The sequence below is a fragment of the Mya arenaria genome, chromosome 4, assembly GCF_026914265.1.
Source record: "Mya arenaria isolate MELC-2E11 chromosome 4, ASM2691426v1".
Taxonomy (NCBI): domain Eukaryota; kingdom Metazoa; phylum Mollusca; class Bivalvia; order Myida; family Myidae; genus Mya; species Mya arenaria.
In genome coordinates, this window is record NC_069125.1 from 10,486,703 (window position 1) to 10,509,779 (window position 23,077).

At 35.4% G+C, this 23,077-nt stretch overlaps 1 protein-coding gene across 1 annotated transcript; it reads right to left on the reverse strand.

The window, feature by feature from the left end:
- Nucleotides 1–315: 315 nt before the first annotated feature.
- On the reverse strand, nt 316–15,464 carry LOC128232319 (uncharacterized). The gene is made up of 7 exons (XM_052945809.1): nt 15,421–15,464; nt 9,141–9,242; nt 8,554–8,646; nt 7,597–7,660; nt 7,020–7,466; nt 3,290–3,455; nt 316–2,462 (listed from the first exon to the last, which is right to left on the reverse strand). The coding sequence occupies exons 2-7, from the start codon at nt 9,216–9,218 to the stop codon at nt 1,436–1,438; spliced, it is 1,875 nt and encodes a 624-aa protein (XP_052801769.1). The 5' UTR covers nt 9,219–9,242; nt 15,421–15,464; the 3' UTR covers nt 316–1,435.
- Nucleotides 15,465–23,077: the final 7,613 nt, after the last annotated feature.

The window sequence follows — 23,077 nt, forward strand, 5'->3', positions numbered from 1 at the left end:
GTATTATTTTATAGTGTTTATGTTGTTTGTCTATCGATTGATTATAACATAAGTTTTAATTAATTTCCGCCATATTTTTACAACTGTCGGAAAAATGAATAAATTGAATTCGTTCAAAATGACCTTCTGGTCGTGTTCTGTTCTGTGAGACCCTTGAAAATTGTAGATTTTCAAAAATCTATTAAATAAAAAGACAAAGATTTTTGCGTCAGTGGTTATCAAACGAGTAGGTGTTTGACGTATTGAAGAGTAATTACGTTGGTGCAAACGTAACTATATAGGAATTGGTCGGTACAAACGACGAAACATTTTTTTCTGAGTATATTTTATTGTTCTTGTGAAAATCTTCCAGTCATTGAAATCTTACATATATATATGCATACACACTACAGCATTAAACATTACCTAAAAAACAAATAGCATGGCTAAGACTGATCCGTTTAATGACATTATCTTTAGTCGGTTGTGTAAAGATATATAACTATTTTGTTATTCCATAACAAATTATAAATGATTTAGTCCTAACACATATAATAAACAACGTAACTATGAGCATAAGTATTAAACATGTTCGATAACGCTGTTAGATGAACAATAAGAGAGAAACAGTAAACAAGTCATAATTTGTGCTTCGACACTTTTCGAACTGTTAAGGCTACATTAAAAAAAGAACCAACCATCAATAGACCTTTATTTATGGCGGATAAATGCTGTCCTGCATACCAAACTGTTAACAACTCTCTGAGTAACGGATTTAAATATAACACACTGACAGGAACGCCAAAAGATGGCGCCAACGTCCAAAGCAGTCGGAATGTGAGAGAAAATCTAAAATGTTGGAGATATGAATATCGCCACTCGTGTCTGCATTGCTACTTTTTACAAAGTATTATAATCTATTTTAAGCGGTAATTTTGTCAAAGACATAATCAATAATTAACCGCGTTAATGTAGCTTTTTATCGCGCACACAACCATCTTAAATACCACTACAATAAACAATAAAAGCTACAGGAAATGCATAGTAGTCAAACTAGTTAAATATAAGCCCTTTTAAAAGGCACAATGCAATAGCAAAACCGACATGCACATGTACAAACAATGTAAAAAGACCACAAACGCATCGAAATAATTTCATCGATAAATGATGGATTTACTGCATTGAAACGGTCAGTGAGCACGGTCAGTGGTCCCTGAAACACGAGTCTACTATTTTGTTTGACCATACCCACACACCTTTCCATCTTTATTGCAATATTTGCAGTTTATGTTAACAAGAAAAACTGTTATATCAAATACACCGTCATTCACTGCCGTAAATTATTTAAGATACTGAAAACTGTTTCTGTCGTTCGTGTTTGAAAAATAATATCCTCATAACCGTCTATGATAAAAAAGAAGGAAGCACTTGCCATAAGTGAAACACGTTCAAATAATTAATGCTGCTCTTCTTCTTCTTTTTTGTCTTTTCCTCTTTCGGGATATTTGGGAAATAAAAGTCGAATTATCCCTTCAAATTCCTCTGCATCTTCTCTTCTCATTTCCGGAGGGAAGCTTGTGGTCATATATATTGGTGGCCACCTATTCATGGGCACTTGACAATATTGTGTTAGGCCTGGATAACACCCGTTCGGCTCAAGTAATCTAGCAATGGCATTTATATTCATTGGGGAAAGGCATGCGGCTACTCTCACACTCACCGTTGTTCTCAGAACTAAAGCGGCCATTCCGAGGACGCTGATGCAAAGCCAAAGGGGAATATCAGGAAGGTGGACTCCATGAACAGTGACGTAAGGTATGACCAGACCATCGACAGGGTATCGCAGAACACGCGCTAGATCCATCAAAGCTTGGTAGGCGTCTTCTCCGATCGTAACCGGACGGAGCATCACCATTGGAGTCAAATCCATATTGTCAGGTAGCGTATTGAAGGAAATTGGTATGTTGGGAACAACGGGGCCAGAGAATCTACATGTGTCTATCTCGATCTTGTTTGTAGCGATACCGTAAACGACCGGTGCATTGATCACACATCCCCAGGGTGAATAACAGCGGACCGACTTCATCGCCGGCGTCATATAATACATCCGAGACGGATAGTTCACTCTCGGGTCGATTCCCCCATGTGCAATGAGGGTGATATTCAAATGTGGCAGCTTCTCTGGTCTCATTTTTCTTATTCTCCTTCTCTCTTTTTTTTTTTTTTTTTTTTGTTCGTCTTCTTTTTGGTAATTTTCAATGAGTTTTATAAAGTTGAGGAATACGTTTGCAATTTTGAATGCGAACTCTTGCAGATCAACGTCCAGTGATAGAAAAGCAGACCACCATTCGGAACTCGAATGATTGCGAATGAATCTGGCTATAACTTTAGCCTGTTCATCTGTAGCGGAATCCTGAAGCGCAACTGTTTCCAAAAGTGTTCGAAAACTCTCAACCTCCATTTCGTATTGTTTAACTTCTTCCCTGAAAAGAGGCGTGAAATTAAAAACATCAAAGGTAGGGATGGTGTAATGTTTATCGATGAACAAATCTATTTTCTATTGGAAAGTCCTCTTGAGGAATCATACAGTAGAAACCACAGCGTAAATCAAAGTGATGTTCAATTTATTTCTCAAAGAAATACCATTGCAAAAGAGTTTTTTTTAAAGAAAAACAAATCTTTAAAAAATCGATGAAGTTCTGAGGTTCCATATATCAAGCATAATGCATGTGTCCTTGCATACATAACTATGTGCTTTGAGAGCAGTTCACGACAAAGGAAAATTACACTGTGATTTTATGGTGATTGGTCTAGTACAATAATATAATGGAAACTAGTCGAGTATTAAAAAGTTAAGAGGGACATGGCAGGGGTCAGAAGGACACTGAAAAAGAGACACACATACGAAATATATTTGCATTTATTTTACCATGACACGATATTTCACGAAAGCATTTAAAATCTTTCTTCATTAAAACAATATCATCAAAAATCCACAATACAATATCTATTGGATCGCCTGAAATACTCACATTGTCGGAAGTCTTTTCCGTCTATATGAAAACGACTAATTATGCCTTTGTTGAACTTACACCAAAACAAGTTGCAAAGAAGATACGATTTGCACCGTAAAACTATGTATTTACAAACTAAACTTTCTGAACATAAGGCTTACAAAACTTATTGATCGAAAACAAATGTGTGACGACAATGAGGAAGACATGGACGACCTTACCCTAATTACACTATTGTTTAATACTAAAAGTAGAAAAGGTGAAAGTTTTACTAGTACTTTGAAATCATAGTTTACATTATTATCTTAAGGGATGTTTCCACATCATCTGCTTGCTTCTCCAGTTGAATGGCTATTTCTGTTAGCGAATCGGCCGCTCTAGAAGGTGATCCTTTAGACAACTCAATCGAGTTTTCAATGAGAAAACAGATGTCCAGAATTATCACAGCACCGGCACCCACTCCTGAAGGACAAGTTTCGATAATTTACAATTACAACAAGTGCTTATATTATGCTCCAGAGTGCCAGTGTTATTGTTTTGTGAAACTTATGTATAATAATGATGTCATCAGTAAATAGAAATACACAACATATTTGGCTGCACTATTTATGTGATATTTGATAAAGTACATAAATGCATTAGAATAATATTTATGTACCAAACCAATATACATATATATATATAAGTAACCCGCGTGCTATTGTGACAAAAAACGACAAATGGTAGACTAATATCACGTGCGAAAGCTCTAGCCGATCCAGGCAGAGCAAGATCAGCCAGCGCACAAATACGGCAAGCTAAGTAATCAACAAGCAAAGCAGCAAATGGGAAATACAGCTCACAGGGGTCAATGCAAGGTCGCGCTGTTTAGGAATTTCCAAGTGCGAAAAATGTATGTACTTATACGAAATCTACAGTTAAGTTTACATTGTTAAATGTTCAAGGTTTAAATACAAAAGGTCAAAATAAATTAAATTATCCAGAAGTAATACTGAAAAGAAATAAGAAGTAATTGGCACAACCCGTAATTCTGGAGGCATAATTTTTTATGTCAGAGTTAAATATGTGATTAAATAAAGTAATGTTTATAATAGAGCATAGTGATACACATATTTGGACTAAATTTGACGGTATATTTTTCAATTTCAAAAACGATTTATTTGTATGTTAGTTGACCTAAACGTCATATATATAGTTACATATACAGGTAAGCTTAAACTAAACGTCAACGTAAGTAGTACAAATACACGAGCTGATTTAGTTACATATACAGGTAAGCTTGAACTAAACGTCAACGTAATTAGTACAAGTACACGAGCTGATGTAGTTACATATACAGGTAAGCTTGAACTAAACGTCAACGTTAGTAGTACCAGTATACGAGCTGATATAGTTACATATACAAATAAGCTTAAACTAAACGTCAACGTAAGTAGTACCAGTACACGAGCTGATATAGTAACATATACAAGTAAGCTTAAACTAAACGTCAGCGTAAGTAGTACCAGTACACGAGCTGATGTAGTAACATATACAAGTAAGCTTGAACTAAACGTCAGCGTAAGTAGTACCAGGACACGAGCTGATGTAGTTACATATACAAATAAGCTTAAACTAAACGTCAGCGTAAGTAGTACCAGTACACGAGCTGATATAGTTACATATACAAGTAAGCTTAAACTAAACGTCAACGTAAGTAGTACCAGTACACGAGCTGATGTAGTAACATATACAAGTAATCTTGAACTAAACGTCAATGTAAGTAGTACCAGTTCACGAGCTGATATAGTTACATATACAAGTAATCTTGAACTAAACGTCAACGTAAGTAGTACCAGTACACTGGCTGATGTAGTTACATATACAAGTAATCTTGAACTAAACGTCAACGTAAGTAGTACCAGTACACGAACTGATATAGTTACATATACAAGTAAGCTTGAACTAAACGTCAACGTAAGTAGTACCAGTACACGAGCTGATGTAGTAACATATACAAATAATCTTGAACTAATCGACAACGTAAGTAGTACCAGTACACGAGCTGATGTAGTTACATATACAAGTAAGCTTAAACTAAACGACAACGTAAGTAGTACCAGTACACGAACTGATATAGTTACATATACAAGTAAGCTTAAACTAAACGACAACGTAAGTAGTACCAGTACACGAGCTGATATAGTTACATATACAAGTAATCTTGAACTAAACGACAACGTAAGTAGTACCAGTACACGAACTGATGTAGTTACATATACAAGTAATCTTGAACTAAACGTCAGCGTAAGTAGTACCAGTACACGAGCTGATGTAGTAACATATACAAGTAAGCTTGAACTAAACGTCAACGTAAGTAGTACCAGTACACGAGCTGATATAGTTACATATACAAGTAATATTGAACTAAACGTCAGCGTAAGTAGTACCAGTACACGAGCTGATGTAGTTACATATACAAGTAATCTTGAACTAAACGTCAACGTAAGTAGTACCAGTACACGAGCTGATGTAGTTACATATACAAGTAATCTTGAACTAAACTTCAGCGTAAGTAGTACCAGTACACGAACTGATGTAGTTACATATACAAGTAATCTTGAACTAAACGTCAACGTAAGTAGTACCAGTACACGAACTGATGTAGTTACATATACAAGTAATCTTGAACTAAACGTCAACGTAAGTAGTACCAGTACACTGGCTGATGTAGTTACATATACAAGTAATCTTAAACAAAACGTCAACGTAAGTAGTACCAGTACACGAACTGATATAGTTACATATACAAGTAATCTTGAACTAAACGTCAACGTAAGTAGTACCAGTACACGAGCTGATGTAATTACATATACACGTAAGCTTGACCTTAACGTCAACGTAAGTAGTACCAGTACACCAGCTGATGTAGTTACATATACAAGTAAGCTTGACCTTAACGTCAACGTAAGTAGTACCAGTACAAAAGTTGATGTAGTTACATATACAAGCAAGCTTGAACAAAACGTCAACGTTTTCTTATGTGATAAGAGGCAGCTACATATATAGGCAGGCGTCAAATGAATGTCAATGTTTACTAGTATTGGTAGCTACTCCTTCAAATAATATTCCACTAAATGACAACCATCCTGTTATGGTAGCTTTATCTACAGGTGAAAGCTAAGTAAATGTCTATGTATACTAGTGAAGCTACAACGACCGGTAAGCATCTAAGTATCTATCATATGTTTCCGGTACGGATAGAAAAATCCGGCCCGATGGAACGCGCGTAAGCCGGTAACGAGGCTTGCCGAGTTACCGGCCACGCAGCGTGCCCGAGGGTCGGATTTTTCGATCCGGCCAGGAAACATATAATTGATATTTTTTCTTGCATATCTAAAATTATCAATATGTGGACAAAATGACGTAGAAAATTCACTTTTGTCTGTTTCACCAAATAGCGCGTGCGGCGTTGTTTACTGTTATCATTAAACGTAGTAATTTAAAATCACTATTGACGTCAAATAATTTCTCTAAAAGATGCGTTTTTACGTTTATTTATTTTCAATTATAATTAAAAGTCTTGCATACCTATATATTTGATTGCCCGTTATTGAAATGACATAATATACTCTTCATAAACCATACAATACAAGAAATAAGAAATGGCGCGTTGTTGCTCGTGACTCATCTTACATGGGGGTGTAAGACGGTTTTTTCCAGAACTGGTCACATGACCGGAAACACACGTCCGGTATGCAAGAACTCCTAAACTTGTATATGGGGCTAAACATATTACTAAGCTTCAATTAAACTTCAACTAAACTTCAACATGTACTTGGTTAATCAATGCGTAAACTTACATTATTTCTGAAAATGTGTATGTGGTAAGACATAGAAGTTAGCTGAAAACAAATGTTATCCTGCACTTGTTTGGGTGATTAAATAGACAAGCTGGCACTCACCTTCAACCTTTACTTTTACCTTCTAATTCTTTCGAGAACGTTTTATCTCTTTAGTGCCTAAAAATCGATACTTAAATAATACCTTTCGCCATCGCGCCGAGCACTTTTGATAATCCTTTTAGGGACACTACAGCAAAAGCTCCCATGCCCTTCACAGCAATTGATCCACTTTGGAATGATAGGTGCAGCATGCCAACCAGCCCCGTGGAAACAACAAGTTGGAACACCGTAATGTTATCCATACGGACAAATCCTCTTATTCTAGGCAAGGAAGACATTAACAATGCTCCGAAAACCTCATGTTCGCTCAGATGTAAGACTTTGCTCAGCTCCAAGACCTTGACGTCCACAACAGCTTTCTTATCTTCAATTTCCTTTATAAGTTGATTGTCAGCATCCAATATCTTTTGGACATCGTTAATTTTGTTACTAGAAATATACTGACCGACGAACCCCGCCCCGGTGGATGTTGCGGTACCTGTGAACGCTGCAGCTATTCCTCCGATCATAAGAGGCGTCGCAAGACCGCCTGAAACATAAGACACTTTTGACAATGTAGTTTATCATCATGATTTCATCTGACAAATTATCTCTTAAATCAAAAACACTAGCAAAACATTTATTTTTTATGGCATAATGTAAAACTATAAAATATGTACCCGTCACAACTGTTCCTACCAAAGCGGCAATGCCACCAAGACAGCCAACAGCAGCACCACACACCTGCAAGATAACTATTTCAATAAACTATGTATACGTGTTACCAGATTTCTTTGTGACTGTATAAATTGCGTCGGATATGTAACCTTGCAATAAACGTACTTAGTAAAATGGATTTTACTGAAACTCTACACATCGAGTTAGACAAGTCTCCTTAGTAATCTACAGTTTGAGTATAATACGTTACCTTGGAGACGTGCCCTTGTAAAACCTGCGTCAGATACGTATACTTGCAACTCAACATATCTTGCATTTTAATTAAACGAATAAGATACGTATCTTTACAGCAAGAACAGTAACCTTAAAACTGCATATCTTTGGAAAGATACGTTACTTTGCAAGTGTACAGATTGGGTTGCATTCGTTATACGGCTTATAAATATAAATGGTTAAATGTGTTACTTTAAAAAAATGGATATTTGGGTAGAATTCGCAAATTTTGTTTACATATTTTCAAATATGTTTAAAGAGCAGTTTGAATCTACCAATAGTGGTCAGATACATTTTTCCTTCCAATTTGATATCCATAGTGGTAAGATATGTATCCTTGCAATTATACCAATAGTGGTAAGATATATTTCCTTGCAATTTTATCAAAAGTGGTAAGATACGTTTCTTTGAAATTATATCAAAAGTGGTAAGATATGTTCCCTAGCAATAATATAAAAAAATGGTAAGATGCTTTTACTTGCAAATATATCAATAGTGGTAAGATATGTTTTCTTGCAATTATATCAAAAGTGGTAAGACACGTTTCCTTGCAATTATACCCATAGTGGTAAGATACGTTTTCTTGGAATTATATCAATAGTGGGTAGATACGTTTCCTTGAAATAACATGAATAATGGGTGATATTTTACCTTTGAATTGTATATAAAGTGCTTAAATACGTTACCTTGGATATGTTTACACTAATTTTTACTCCATGTATTTCTGAAGCAGTCTCTTTAATTGTTTTAACAGATGCCCGCCGGCTTGATATCCAAACCTTCAAAAGAAGAGTGTAGTTAGTATCCTAAAACAATGGAAAATAATGAACCAAGAGTCTGTTTTAAGGCAAATAAAACACAAAATGAAAGGCTGACAATGCGACAAGACAAGAAACTTTTACACAATATCAAAATATCATTTTTGTCAATAATTGGTAACAGCCCAGACACGGTCGTTGAAAAATATTATAAGGGTAAGGAGACGCATCTTAGGACATACGCCTTATTCCTTTCATGTCTATCAAGTATATTGTGTCTAAATATTGATGTTTCTTTTATTTAAAATGAAACAGGATATCTTAAGATAAGGAAAAAATATGTTTTGAAACTGTTACAAAACATGTCTTTTTCTAAAATTCAAATAACAATTGAGTTTTTGTTGCTGTTATTTTGGGCGGCGTTCGTTTTGTAGCCGCAGTACATGCTTCCATATCAATATTTTATTTGAAAAATATGCGTCTACAGGTGGCACCGTGTAATCCCCCTGGCCTACCTCTAGACGATCGACATATTCCGTCGTCAGTTCCTGGGCCTGTTCGATTAACTTCCGATGTTCTGTCCTGTCTGCCATATTTACTCGCTCACTAGAACTTAACTGAAAAGAAAGGAAACCTGGAGGCATCACAGGATGATTGCCTCGAATAATAGCATATTTGACATGGTGAGAAATTAAAAGGCATGTCTTAGTCAACTGGCAAAACTTTGTTAATATGGACATTCAGTAAAATGTGGCGCTACGAAATGGTAACATAAGTGGGAAACCAATTATATTGCACTCAACAATTTCAGATTTTCTCTCTCTTTATTAATATTGTTTATACAACACACCTTGGGTGTCAAGGGAGAATATTTGGAATTCAAACTACAGTAATAGTAATATATTTCATGTGTGTACAAGTGTACAAGTCGTCCCTATTGTCATAAAGGAATTTCAAAAAATAAATTGATAATGCATGTTTTATCCTATCAACAAAAGTGGCAGAATTGGTCTTCGAGTTATGATTCTTAAGATACGAGGGATAACCCAAAATAACGTTGAAGTTTTCAATAAAATCCACATTTTAACTCGGTATGGTTATACGGACTATTGTTAAATGATATGCTTATAGAATAACATGATATTAATTAAAGGAATGAGGATTAAATGATAAACAAGGACTTAGAGGTAAACGTTTGAATCACAATGATACCCTCGCTTACCCGTCGCAGTCCAATTTAAAATGGTATGCTCGGAATTCTACCCTTATATTAAACACAATTAAACCATAAATTATCCATGCTTATAAGTTTGACTGACCAATTTACTTGAAGTCATTGATAATGCAGATTTACAAATGGTATCACAATTTTATAATATTTGACAGTGATTGTAGAAACAAATATACACAAATAAATGCAGATTAATTTCAGAATAAATTGTTTATAAATTAAGATGATTCCGTAGATTTGGCATGCTATTTAAATTCATTCGTAGATCAATACTTAAATCGCCATTTCTTATTTTGGCGATTAGAACTGATGGGTTCAACCTTAAAACTGCCATTTACAGCTAATGAAATCATTATTATTAAGGATTAAAACGTATGTTAAGAGAAATTGCTTAATTGATTCGATGTGAATCTGATTGGTACACGTTCGACATGAAATGCAATAAGCCCCCAATAATATTTAAAAGTAAAACTGTTTTCATGAAGATTAGAGGATTATGAGGGTTGGACAAGCTTTTTTTTTATCACAAACCATTGCTTGTTTCAAGTATTATACAACCTTTACTTTTTTGACATTTCTCTACTTAATAAAAGTCAAACATATGCTTCGACAAAGGAATGACATATTCATTTTTGGCGACGAATGTGGCATATGACAACACTATTTTTTCATGTTTATCTGGGTATCTTACAGTCTTACATTTCAATCTTAGTTATGGAATGTTATGCAATCCCTGTACCTCGTTAAAGACCTAAACCAATAATTACAATATACCACGATGTTATGCCGCCATAACACATCTGGTATTTTGGTTATTGCAGCACTCTAATGTTATGCCGGCATAACAAGTCTGATCGTTTAGTTACTTTTATACTATGATGACGAGTGCTGTCCCTTGTAATGGCAACACGTTGTTTACTATATGCACGAAAAATTTGGTTACAATAAAATTGGGAGTGGATATTAGTATGTACATTGTATAGGGTCAGGATTAGGACAATAGCAATGCCTTTTAAGACAAGGAGTCTTATACACGGTTTGGTGCCTAGTTCGGCAACAGTAAACATGACTTTGAGGCTGCTCTCAGTGAGTTGCTTCCTCGTGGTACTCAGTGGGGATGTCGAGGTCAATCCGGGACCTGGACAGAGTTCAGCCTCATCGCAGCCTAAGCATCAGACTGCACGACAAAGAACACTCTCATTCGCCCAGGTTGCGGTTTCACCTCCGTGAGACTCCTCACCGAGAGCTAGAGCCGAAACAGTTCAGGTATTGCGGACGTGCTTGCCTATTTACGAGACATTAGGTCAGAGGTCAGGAATTATAAGTATCTTCCCTGGCCGAGAGTGTAAGATAGGTTCATTCCGACCCGAGCGTATGGTGTTTTGCGGAAACGAGGTTTACCGAGTTTCCGCAAAACACCCTGCGCGAGGGTCGGGATGAACCTTTCTTACACGAGCGGCTATGGAACTATTTTGTGCTTAGTGAAAATAACTGCGTACGGATATGCAATAATTCGTGGTTGTCATGGATATATGCGCAGTGATTCAGAGTATGTAAATGGTCTGATCGGTCTTTAAATAGTTCTAAGAAGAGTGAAACATTATTTCCTGAAAGGTGCGTGAAAACTGTTTTCTGGTGACATTTGAAGCGAGAAATAATTAACTTGCGTTCTAAATATTGCCACCAGACAAGATTTCCATGATGCGCTACAGACGACAGTCTTCAACAAGGGAGGTAATTACAATGTAGAGACCATTAAAAGAAGTTCTATACGGGCATTTTATCTTCGCCCGTGGGCAAGATAAGAATTTCTAGCATGGTTAAATTAATGGATCTACTTATCTGAGGTGGGAGAATTTTTTTTTTTGTATTAATGGAAAGATTAACGATATAAAAACTCTCTAAATAAACTAAAGCAGGAACACAAAGAACTTAAGGCCGCTATGGGGGAAAATTGGGTCTATAAAATCAAAATTAGATAGATGGAGTTTTACAGAATGGGCGTGCATTTATTCGAGAAGAATTAAATATGCTGTACCTAGAACAAGTCGACATTGAACGCGCACACCGTCTTAAAACAAGAGATCGCCACAAATGTGCCATTATTGTAAAAAAACACTAAATATAAAGACAGGGACACTATTTTGTCGTTTGCTAAGCGACAGCTTAAAAACACGCAATATTCAGTATATGAGGACTTCAGAGCGGGTCATGATACATAGGCGAGCATTGGGCAAGCGATTGGTGAGAAATCGAGCAAATGGAAACTATGCGGTTATAAGCTATAGTGTATAGTTACGATGGCGACACCCAGACGATCATTGTGATCGGACGTGCACCTGGTAGGCCGGGAACCGTACCTCAGGAAATACATGCAGACACAAATGAATCCGATGGGCGGGAAACCGGAGGCATACGAATGCGAGGTTTTATCAGGCGATTGGACGACGAGGGGAGCGTGGATGACTAATTGACAACCGAGAAGAATATCGACTAGGGACGTGGTCAAGACTCAATGGATTTACTACTAAGACGTGCTCATGTTTATAAACAACTTAACACATTGAGCTGGAATGTAAACGGATTATCTAAACTTAAAGATGGATGCATACCAATATTAATTTAAACAAATTGGATAACATCGGGTTATTAGAAATTACAAATCTAAATACGATTTGTTTGTATCATCTTACGCTCATTTCGACTATGTTCGTTATAGTGGAGAAGTTAGTGTTTTTGTTTAAAAAAAAGTTTGATAGTATAAGGTATTATTAAGCAGATATGTACTGACTTTAAAGAATGGATCGTTCTTTATTTGAAATCCAGTGTTTATGAAAACATTCAGGATAGTATTAGGTACTTTGCATATATTTCACCAGAAGGATCTACCACTTACAATTTTCTAGATGAGACTAATGGTATATTATTTTTTCCAAACAATATAACAGTATTGAAACATAGATTCCCAGACCGGACAAAAGATTTGCATGATTATATCACAGCAGATAATTACAACTATTTATACAGTAGAGAAGTTGATTATGACCAAGATGAATTTTATTTGCATTTGTATTGCAAAGGAGGGTCATAGTGTTGTCGACTACTATATTGTTTCGACAGAATTGTTAAAGTGTTTTTCATATTTTAATGTCTTTGACAACTTTTCATTGTATGCGCAGTTTCAATTTGTTGATAATTCGCAAAATAATAATGTACAGCAAAATGATTCACAAACAACACTGAACTATGATAGCTATTTTTGGCGGATTATTGAGTTTGCATTGTTTCACTTAAATGTGCAAGTCATCGAAAATGCGTTCCATCCTTTTTTTACTGTCCTCAATTTGCGGGTATATGGACAAACTTTCATTTTAATTGGTACAGTGGTCAGGGATGTCAAATTTCATTTTTTTTATCTATTGAATAACTATAAGACGTATACTATTAAATAGGTAGCATACTTTGTTTCACAAATTAAGAGTGCGATTGAAAAAAGATAAAACAGTCAGAAAGAAGGGTGGCACTATTGTATTATTATTGTAAACATTGTGTTATGCTGTTTTCTGGGCCGGACAACTTTATTAACAATAGAATTGAGTTTAGTTGAGTTTATGTGAGATGTTAAGCCGGCATAACAAATCCAGTTGTTAGGTTATTGCTGCTCTCTAATGTTATGCCGGCATAACAAGTATGATTGTTTAGTTACTGAAACCTTATAATTTGGTTACTGCTAATCTCAGATCTTAAGCCAGTGTAACACCTGTGTTCTTTTGGTTACTGCTCAGCTTTAATCTAATGTTATGCCCGCGTAACAAATGTTGCTGTTTAGTAGCTTCTGTTCTCTGATGTTAAGCCGGCATAAAAAAACAAAAATGGCGGCCGTTTGTTTACTTCTATTCCAATGTTATGCAACACATATGACACATCTGTTCACTGAGTTTCTTCTCTGATGTTATGCCGGCATAACAAAGTTATCATTGGGCTCATATATGTTTTACATCTCAATTTAAAACAAATAATTCATTGGAATAATTTTAGTTTAAATCATCATTGTTTAAGCAATATGCACTTTTATGATGGCATAACATTATTGGCAAATAAACTATGTTAATTAATTTGTTTGGTATAACTTAGAAAGGTTTGTGTTGTTTTTGTATAACAAACTGTGTCTTAGACCTAAATTAAGCCAAAAAGTGTCCCCAAAAAGTGTAAAAATGGACTTTATCTGTTTAGAATTCTGTGTTTATGCGTAGTTTTTTGTAATATGATTTTGTGATAAATTGTTAATCTGTATTATTATACATTTTTAAACATTAAATATGATAATACGTTATGTCTGCTATTGCCTGATTTTTTGATTTCACTGTAACATTGAGTAATTGGGATACACATGATAAGGAGTTGGAGATGCAAATGGTCGGAAACTTCCTAAGTTGCCATAATAAGAGTAAGACTGTCATTCATGTTTCAAATCCTTGTTTTCTTTTAGAATTGGCGTATCTCAGAATCTAGAATACCGTCTGGAATGGCCCGAATTCCAGCGTATCTAACTTCGGTATCTGGAAAACCGCCCGCGATGGCTCGGAATCCAGCGTATGATGGCATTTGAAATTTGAAAAGCCGCCAACAATGACGCTGAATCCTGCGTATCTAACCTTGGCAATTAGACGTTCGACCAGGACATTCGGAACTCCTCGGCCATTTTTATCGAAAACAATCCAGGATGTATGCCGGTACATCAGTTGAGGTAGTTCGTAAATTTTTAATTATATCATTATTTAAATGTAGTGTTTTAGAGTTGTATTTATTGATCTAAGTTTAAATTGATTGCCGGTGAAGTGTATTTTGCAATCATAATTTAGATTCCCAAGAGTTAAGTCATAAAGTTTAACTACTAAATAAAATTACAACGCAATCTACATGCAGCGTACATTTTGAGTATGTAAACCGTCCAAATACATCGAGGTTGTTTTCGATAAAAATGTCCGAGGAGCTCCGAATGACGACCAGGAATAACCCACAATATGTCGAATCTAACCTCGGCATCTGAAAACTGCCCGGAAAAGCCCGCATCAGGCGTATCTAACCTCGACATCTGGAAAACCACCCAAATTAGCCCTGAATCCGGGATGCAGTAAGGGGAGAGGTATACCCCCATAAAAAGATGCCTTTCCCATAACAGTAAGACGAGAAAGAATTGGCATCATTTACAGGTCACATTTATGATAAATGCTACGAAATTGATTCATAAAAGTACTGATATGCAGTTATAAAACGTTTGTAAGGGTTAGATAGCGACAATTTAGTTAAGTGATAGGCTGTATTTGCGATTTAAAAAAAAAAAGATAGTCATGATCTGTTTGAAGTGCGTTACCAAACTCTCAACATGGTCTTACATACCTTCAAGTTTTTACAAAGCCCTGGTTAATTTAGAAAAATCAACAAACAAATATGATGTAATGTTATTTAAAATATTCTAAACAATAGTACATATCTGCCTAAGTTATTTTTATTTTTTATTTTTGTTCTTTCATTGAAAGAACACAAACTTAACTATAACTTACTTCATCATTTTCCCGCTTATCATTAACAAGTATTCCGACATGAAACACATCTACTCACCGGTTGTCCAAGCCAAGTACCAGTACCAGCCAACGTTGGTCGTCTTCGCGATTAGTAAAGAATAGACCAGGGCATATGGAATAAATATGCGGTATTTCTCATGGCTCGTTGAACATCTCGTCATAAGAAACTAGATAGTTTTCCTTGTCTGATATTTAGAAAAAAAGTATTTTTCTTTCTACGAACGACAAGAATGCAAACAGCCAACGTGTGTCCGTGACACAGATAAATATCACGCTTCCATAGAATGCAATTAAATTATAGACTGAAAGTCTGAACTAAAAACAGCTTTAAACTCAACTTATTACAACAGGTCTAAAAAGGCAAACGGCATTTTATATCTAACCTTTCAACATGCGAACAACGAATAAACTCCGATATGTTGAAAATTGGAAGCGTAGTAGTTAACATGGCTTTTTTTCAATAGTCGCGCTTTTCAAGACATTTCGCATGATGTTTACATAATTAAAAGAAACTTGACAAATTTCTTTGTGCGCTTTTAAGAAATTGGGGTTTGTACATATTTTTGGGCCAGTGACAGTCCCATTTTACCCCATTTACCGAAGCTCTATATCATGTTCAGCAGAGTTGACGGCGAAAACACACATTTATTTTCGTAGAGGGTATTTTGTCGGTCTAAATGCATTGGTACAATCGTCAGTTTTTCATAGATCGCCCTGTCATCTGCGCATGCGTGAAGTAACTATGATTAACATTTAATTAAGGGTTGCATGGCTGGAGGCAGTTTAAGTTTACGTCATGAACCCGAATTTAAATGGATGTGTAATCAGCTATCAAATCGTGTTGACAACTATTCAGTGCAAAATTAAAATATCTGTGTGACAATATTCAAATACGAATTTACGATTTAGGCTTCTTCCTTAATATGCTCTAATTATACTACAACCAGTCAAGCGAATTCAGTGCAATCTGTTGTTGATTATTATGAAAAATAAAAACTTAAAGAGATGATCCCAACAAATTTCTGTACTATGCAAACAAACCTAGGTAATTGTATTAATCTAAATAACAAATAATATCAACACAAGTACCATAGACGTTCATGTGTTTTCTAGTTTTGTACAAACGTGAATCCATTTTATTTGCTCTCATAACTCAAAAAGCCGAAAAAACTTGCCCGACACTCATTTAATGAAACTAACGCCTATGCGGTTTAACTTTCGCGCCAAATTATCGCGTGACTACAAAAAGGGAGGAATTAGTGGGAAGTTAATAAATAATAACTAAGAGTTCATTTAAGCGATCTACAGAAAAAGGTGAGAGCTTTCATAGCCTGCAGCCTCCCTGCGCTCGCTCCAGTTTCACTAGAATACCAAAATGAAATATAACAAAACCTTTTTTACTCATTTTTCTTTCTATAAGCGACGAGAGAGACTCACGTTATGTTTAAACCATAACAAGAAATTTGAAAGTTTTCCTTGTGCAATTTTTAGAAATCTATTTATATGTCGATTTGGTGATCCATAAGAAACGGAATGAGTCCAACGAGGCCAGTGTTTAATTCATTACAAAAAACTTGATAGGTGTCCTTGTGCAATTTTAAAAAATCTGTTTACATGTTAGAGTTCGATTCGGTGATCTATAGAAAATGGAGCGAGCGTACCAAGGCCAGTGTTTAAATCATTACAAGAAACTTGATAGTTCTCATTGTTCAATTTTAAGAAATCTATTTATATTTATATGTTAGAGGTCGATTTGGTGATCGATAAAAAATGGAACGAGCGCAACGAGGCCAGTGTTTAATTCAGTACAAGAAACTTGATAGTTCTCATTGTTCAATTTTAAGAAATCTATTTATATGTTAGAGGTCGATTTGGTGATCGATAAAAAATGGAACGAGCGCAACGGGGCCAGTGTTTAATTCAGTACAAGAAACTTGATAGGTGTCCTTGTGCGATTTTTAGAAATTTATCTAGTGTTCTTTCTATGTATATTATATGTTAGAGTTCATTTTGGCGATTTACAGAAAATGTAGCGTAAGCACGCGAGGCCGATGTTTAAATCATTACAAGAACCTTGATAGTTTTCCTTGTGTGATTTTTAGAAATCTATAAAGTGTTCCTTCTATGGACGCCAAGAGTGCAAACTATAATACAGGCTAACATTTGTCCGTGACACAGATGACGATCACGCTTTCATAGAATAAGATATTAAGGTGAAGGTTTGTCTATGACCGACAAAAGTTATCCACGGAATATTAAGATCATAACGAAAAGATTGATAGTTTTCCTTGTGTGACTTTTTCTAAATTTAAGATCCATTTCTTGCTATGAGCGACAAGAGTGCAATCTATAGTTGTTACAGACTAAGATTGGCCTTTAAACAGATAAAGATCACGTTTGCAAGTCATGTTCTTATTTAAAGTTTTTATGTAAACACAGCAATTTACAATAATTCCTATCTCAATCATTACAACATGACTCGTAAGGTAAACAGTGTTTTTTCGAACAAAATAATATGTTGCTGGTAGGAAACTGTTATGCTGCTTTTATTCGATCCTCATTTTGATTAAACTGCATTATAAGGTTTAATAAAGTCTTAAATACGTTCGCTTATAGCATTCGTTTTACCTAAACATGATCTTGAAATGTTTTCCTGAATGTTTTTCGTGCTGTCGAATACAATAATTTCATGTAATTGGTTAGTTTTGAAGTATTCAGTGAGTTTGTTTTAAATTTACAAGTAAGGAGAAATGTAGTTCGAAAGGCATTCATTTCTTGGGTGGAAAAGGGCCAGACAGGCAGTTTCAACCGCTGTCTGGCTTTTTTAAGGATTTAAAAACAATCGTTATGACATGTACCTGTGGCGTCGCAGTTTGTCTTACGTATATATCGAACATTAAATCCAACACGGCAGTTGTTTATGAGAGAAAAATATATACAATTAGTAAAATCATAACCACTTACAAATAAATAAAGCATTGATTTAAACTCACATCAAATTGAAGATAATCTGTCGTAACAGTCCGCGTAACCATGAGCAGCTTCTTCCACTGTATCCAAATCAACCTGTTTTTTTAGCTATTACAAAAGTTGCTTGAAGGCGTGCAAAATAATGACAAACTTCGCCGAACAAAGCTCTCAATCAATTTACCTTTCCTACCCAACAAATATTTTTAAAGCACTCTAGTGTTCCTGTAATTACAGCAGGTTTCGAATAGCCGATTTATTTGATTAAATATCAACCGTGACGCATTATCTTTTTGTGTGACGCATTGTTTATTGTTTATGTGAAAGTATTCGTAATTTTTAGCGATAAGATCGATATTATTATATTTCTTTTTTTTGTGTTTAATACAAATGATATCTCTATACCTATGACATGCCTTTAAAAGAACTTTTTAAAGTTACTATGGATTGTGGCTGGAGATTCCACGATTCTGTTTTCGTGTGCAGCCAAACCGGGGCTCGAACCCGGGAACTCTTGCCTACAAGATGAGTGCTGTATCGACCTTCTCACCACCTGTACAATTATCGGTTCCGCCATACACGTTTCCACATGAATGAAATTCGACCTCGAATTTAATGAGTACCTGTGCAATGTGATCCACGTAAAAAAATCTGGAATTGCGTTATGCTGCTCAACAGCTGCCAACACCCTACGTTTGGCGCAAAATGTAACATGGTGAGAATACTATGCAGACAGAATGGGGCTCAAGCCCGGGGCCCGTGGCTTACAGGGCGACACTGTGACGTCACCACAAATGTGTAAGACCATGGCGATCTTGACACAACAAAAGGTATGTTTGTGTATATTTTCTTTACTAAATTGAATCAATTTAAAACAATACCTAGCCCATGGTACGCCACATGATTTCCGCTTTCATGTGGTAAACTGTCTGTTATTCTTGTTGTTGTAGTTTTTGAGAACATTCAAAAACAAATTTGTTTATCTTGCAAAAAACAATGATAAATCGGCTAATTTCAACTGGTTCTTTACAAAAAGATATATAAACAGTTAATATATACCATTTACATTACATTTTCAAGGCGAAATGATGTTTTTGAAAGAAATCGTACAATATTAAATTATGCGAACGACCACACTCGAGAATTTTAGGCGGACGAACACACTTTTTATTTAATTTTGATTAGAGTGCGAATAAAGCTTCAAATACTTTATGTGTTAATGTGTATGGTATGGTATATCTTTTAGATGGAGAGTAGACAACCTCAGGTCTGCAGATATTGTGGCAACGTCCTTTCGAACATTTCAACACTGCGGCAGCACGAAACAACACATATATTATTAGAAAACTTATTGTATTTTCTAACAATATTTTGTTTTTGAAAAGTAATCGCCGTATGTACATAACCAGGAAGGCATTTTCAGAACTGTTTTAGTAAATTCTGGCTTTTGTTTGAGGCGATGGGTTTTTAGCTCCACTATTCGAAGACTAACGAGTGCTATCCTACTCACCCTAGCGTCAAACTTTGGTTAAGGTTTTGTATGTAAGCACCTTTAAGTCATTATCTCAGCAAATACATGTATTGCATTGAAAATTCAGACAGGCGTTTCCAACTATCCAACAGACTTAATTAATTAAGTAAGATTTCGCATTTCGCATAAAATGTAAATTATGGCCCTTCGACTAAAAGATTCCGGTTAAGGTTTTGCATATATACCAAAGCTTTGCAATCTCACTTTTTTGTGATTTGCTCTGTGATTACATTTGTATGTTTAAGTTTTACATGTAAACAGCCTGATCAGTATTACATGCTATATCAATATTATAAATGCGATTGTTTCACAAACAAATGCGGACATTTTTTGTTTCATATTGATGTGATTTATACTCTGTATTTACTGTGATCCGTTTATATTTTTAAAATAAAGACAATAAACTATATCAAATATCAGTTTTATTTGAGTAATCTTCACTATTATTGCCGTATAATAACACTGATTATTGCCATATAAGTGACGTGTCAATAAAGAATTAAGGCACAACACATATTTAATCAGAAACAACTTAATTAAGTAATTTAGTGATGACTACACATGCCATTCGCCGGCTATAAATGAACTACCCAGTAGCATTAAAAGTTCCGTATGATCATATCGATAGTCAATATTGAATGTTTAGGAATCTCATTTAGGATGTAACTAACGTTTTTCAATCATTTCTCCTCGCCTTTTCCCTTCTGACACCCAGTGTCCCTTTTTGTAATGAATTTCGATCCAAACATACTGTACCACTCTTCTTCCTTTTCGTCGAACGTATATCGAACATACGGTCCCTGAAATTGTGTGGATGAGATAAATTAAATGTATGTTTTTTCCATCTTACAATACAAAAATTGGTGTTTTAACAAGTTTAACGATTGACATACTTAGAGATAAAGGTGTCATGGGATTTGGGGGGATTTTAGCCCTATCAAATGTACGTTAGATCTTGGCATCCGAAAATTGCCCTAGTATTTCTTTTTTCATAGTAGACACACATCCTAAAGTGACTTCTATCAGCATCTTACTTGACAATAATCTCCTTTACAATGGTCGAATGCCTCGAAACGTATGCCGCACAATCTCGGTCACATTCTGGTGTTGACATGTCGGATTTGTCGAGAAGATTATACAAGTGTGTGCGTCATGTGCGGATACAAATGTCCTGCGAATAGAAAAAGCACATTGAGATCACGAAGGCTTTATTCGCACCCCCTTCAAATTCAATTTAAAAAGTGTGGTCGTTCGCCTAAAATTCTCGAGTGTGGTCGTTCGCATAATTTGATATTTTAATATTGCCTTCAAAAAAAATCAATACCCCTTGCAAAGGTACTCTAAATGGTATATATTTGCTTTAATAAGTGTTTTTCGTAAAGAACCAGGTGACAACGGGCACCATTTTCCTCCCAGGATTACTTGTGTCAATATTCAGATGCAAGAGCGTCTGGTTCGGCCTAAAACCAGTCGCCCGTTAGAGCTCTGTGCTAGAGTAGACTGTTCTGGCGGTCGTGGGTTCGAGCTCCACAAAAGGTGCATTTTTCCTCCATGGTTTCCTTGAACATTTTCCTTCTACCTTCACATCATGGTCACCAGAAACATACATTTGCTTTGATACCTGGGTTGATTTTGAGCTCAAAATCCGATTCTGTCAATAATATTTGAAAACGATTTTTTTAATTCAAAACTTCCAGACACAAATAATATCTACTTATTTTCACGTTTGAACACAATTATTGCTTCCTGAAAATATAATGCATTTGTTTTTATCACATAAATGTGTATTTGACATTCCTTCTCCTGGTTAAATACGAGAAATAAACAACGCTACTGTAGTACTTTTGCACATGTGTTAAACAGTGCTTCCTGCAAAAAACTTTTATCAAATGAACTGCTACCAATCATGTCCGAATTTGTTTTTACTCGACTATCCAACCCACCTCTAAGTGAGCATGTAAGAATTGGAAAAAAAACACTTTCATTGAGTTATATTTGATCAAAACAAAAATATGCCTGGCCCTAGACTGTTATTTATAATAACACTTTCATTGAGTTATATTTGACCAAAACAAAAATATGCCTGGCCCTAGACTGTTATTTATAATAACACTTTCATTGAGTTATATTTGACCAAAACAAAAATATGCCTGGCCCTAGACTGTTATTTATAATAACACCAGTGCTACTGATATCACTGGAAATGCTCACGGTATCTTTTTAATGGCCAAAAATTGCCAAGTTAATAATTTAATATCCATGTATTTTTAATAACTTTTGTTTTAAGGTGCTCGATACGTTAGGGACCGAAATATTTTCCGCTGCCAAGATCGAGAAGAGCTGGGACATCAGCATTTCAGCAATATCTACCTACACCTGGGATCAAGTGATATATGTAGTATGTTTTACAAGACAAAATGAAACTGTTGCCTGACAATACATGTTCCAGTAAATTCCTAACCTATAGTTTCACATTTATAGAACAAATCCACCTCAAATGTCCAACGACAAACCTGTGCCATGTGAGAGTTCACTTCGACAGTGAAATTTGACTGTCGTTATGTTATGAGTTTTTGCACAATTTAAGCGATCTCAAACTCTGGTCAAAGATATGAGTGATTGTTGATTGTATGTAATCGATCAAATTCACAAGAGGAAAAAAAATGGACAGAGTTGCAAGAAATGAATCCGTCGGCAGATGTTACTAGCCTACCATCAGTGGACACTCCAGAACGGCGGTCAAATGCCAATATAGTGCAGCAGGTTAATAAGGCTTACATTTTGTTTTTATTGTATGCATTTTCCTTACATTGTACCATTGTGATGAAGATTTAAAATGGTTTGCTATTATGGCTTAAAGACAAAACAGTATGAATATAATTCAGGTGATTTCCTATTATTATGATCTTTCACAATGTTTCTGACTTTGCCTGTATAATCCTTCAATAAAGGAAAATGGTATAATGAATTTACATCAGTTGGATAAATGCAGTAACAGCTTGAACATGAATATATTCGAAGTAATCGTTAAAAAGAATGTACTTACCAAGATTATTGACTAACGCTTTGTTTTGGTTTTTATTCTTGTAGACTAGGAATCGGTTCGCACCATCGATATAGCTTGTAAAGACTATCTGA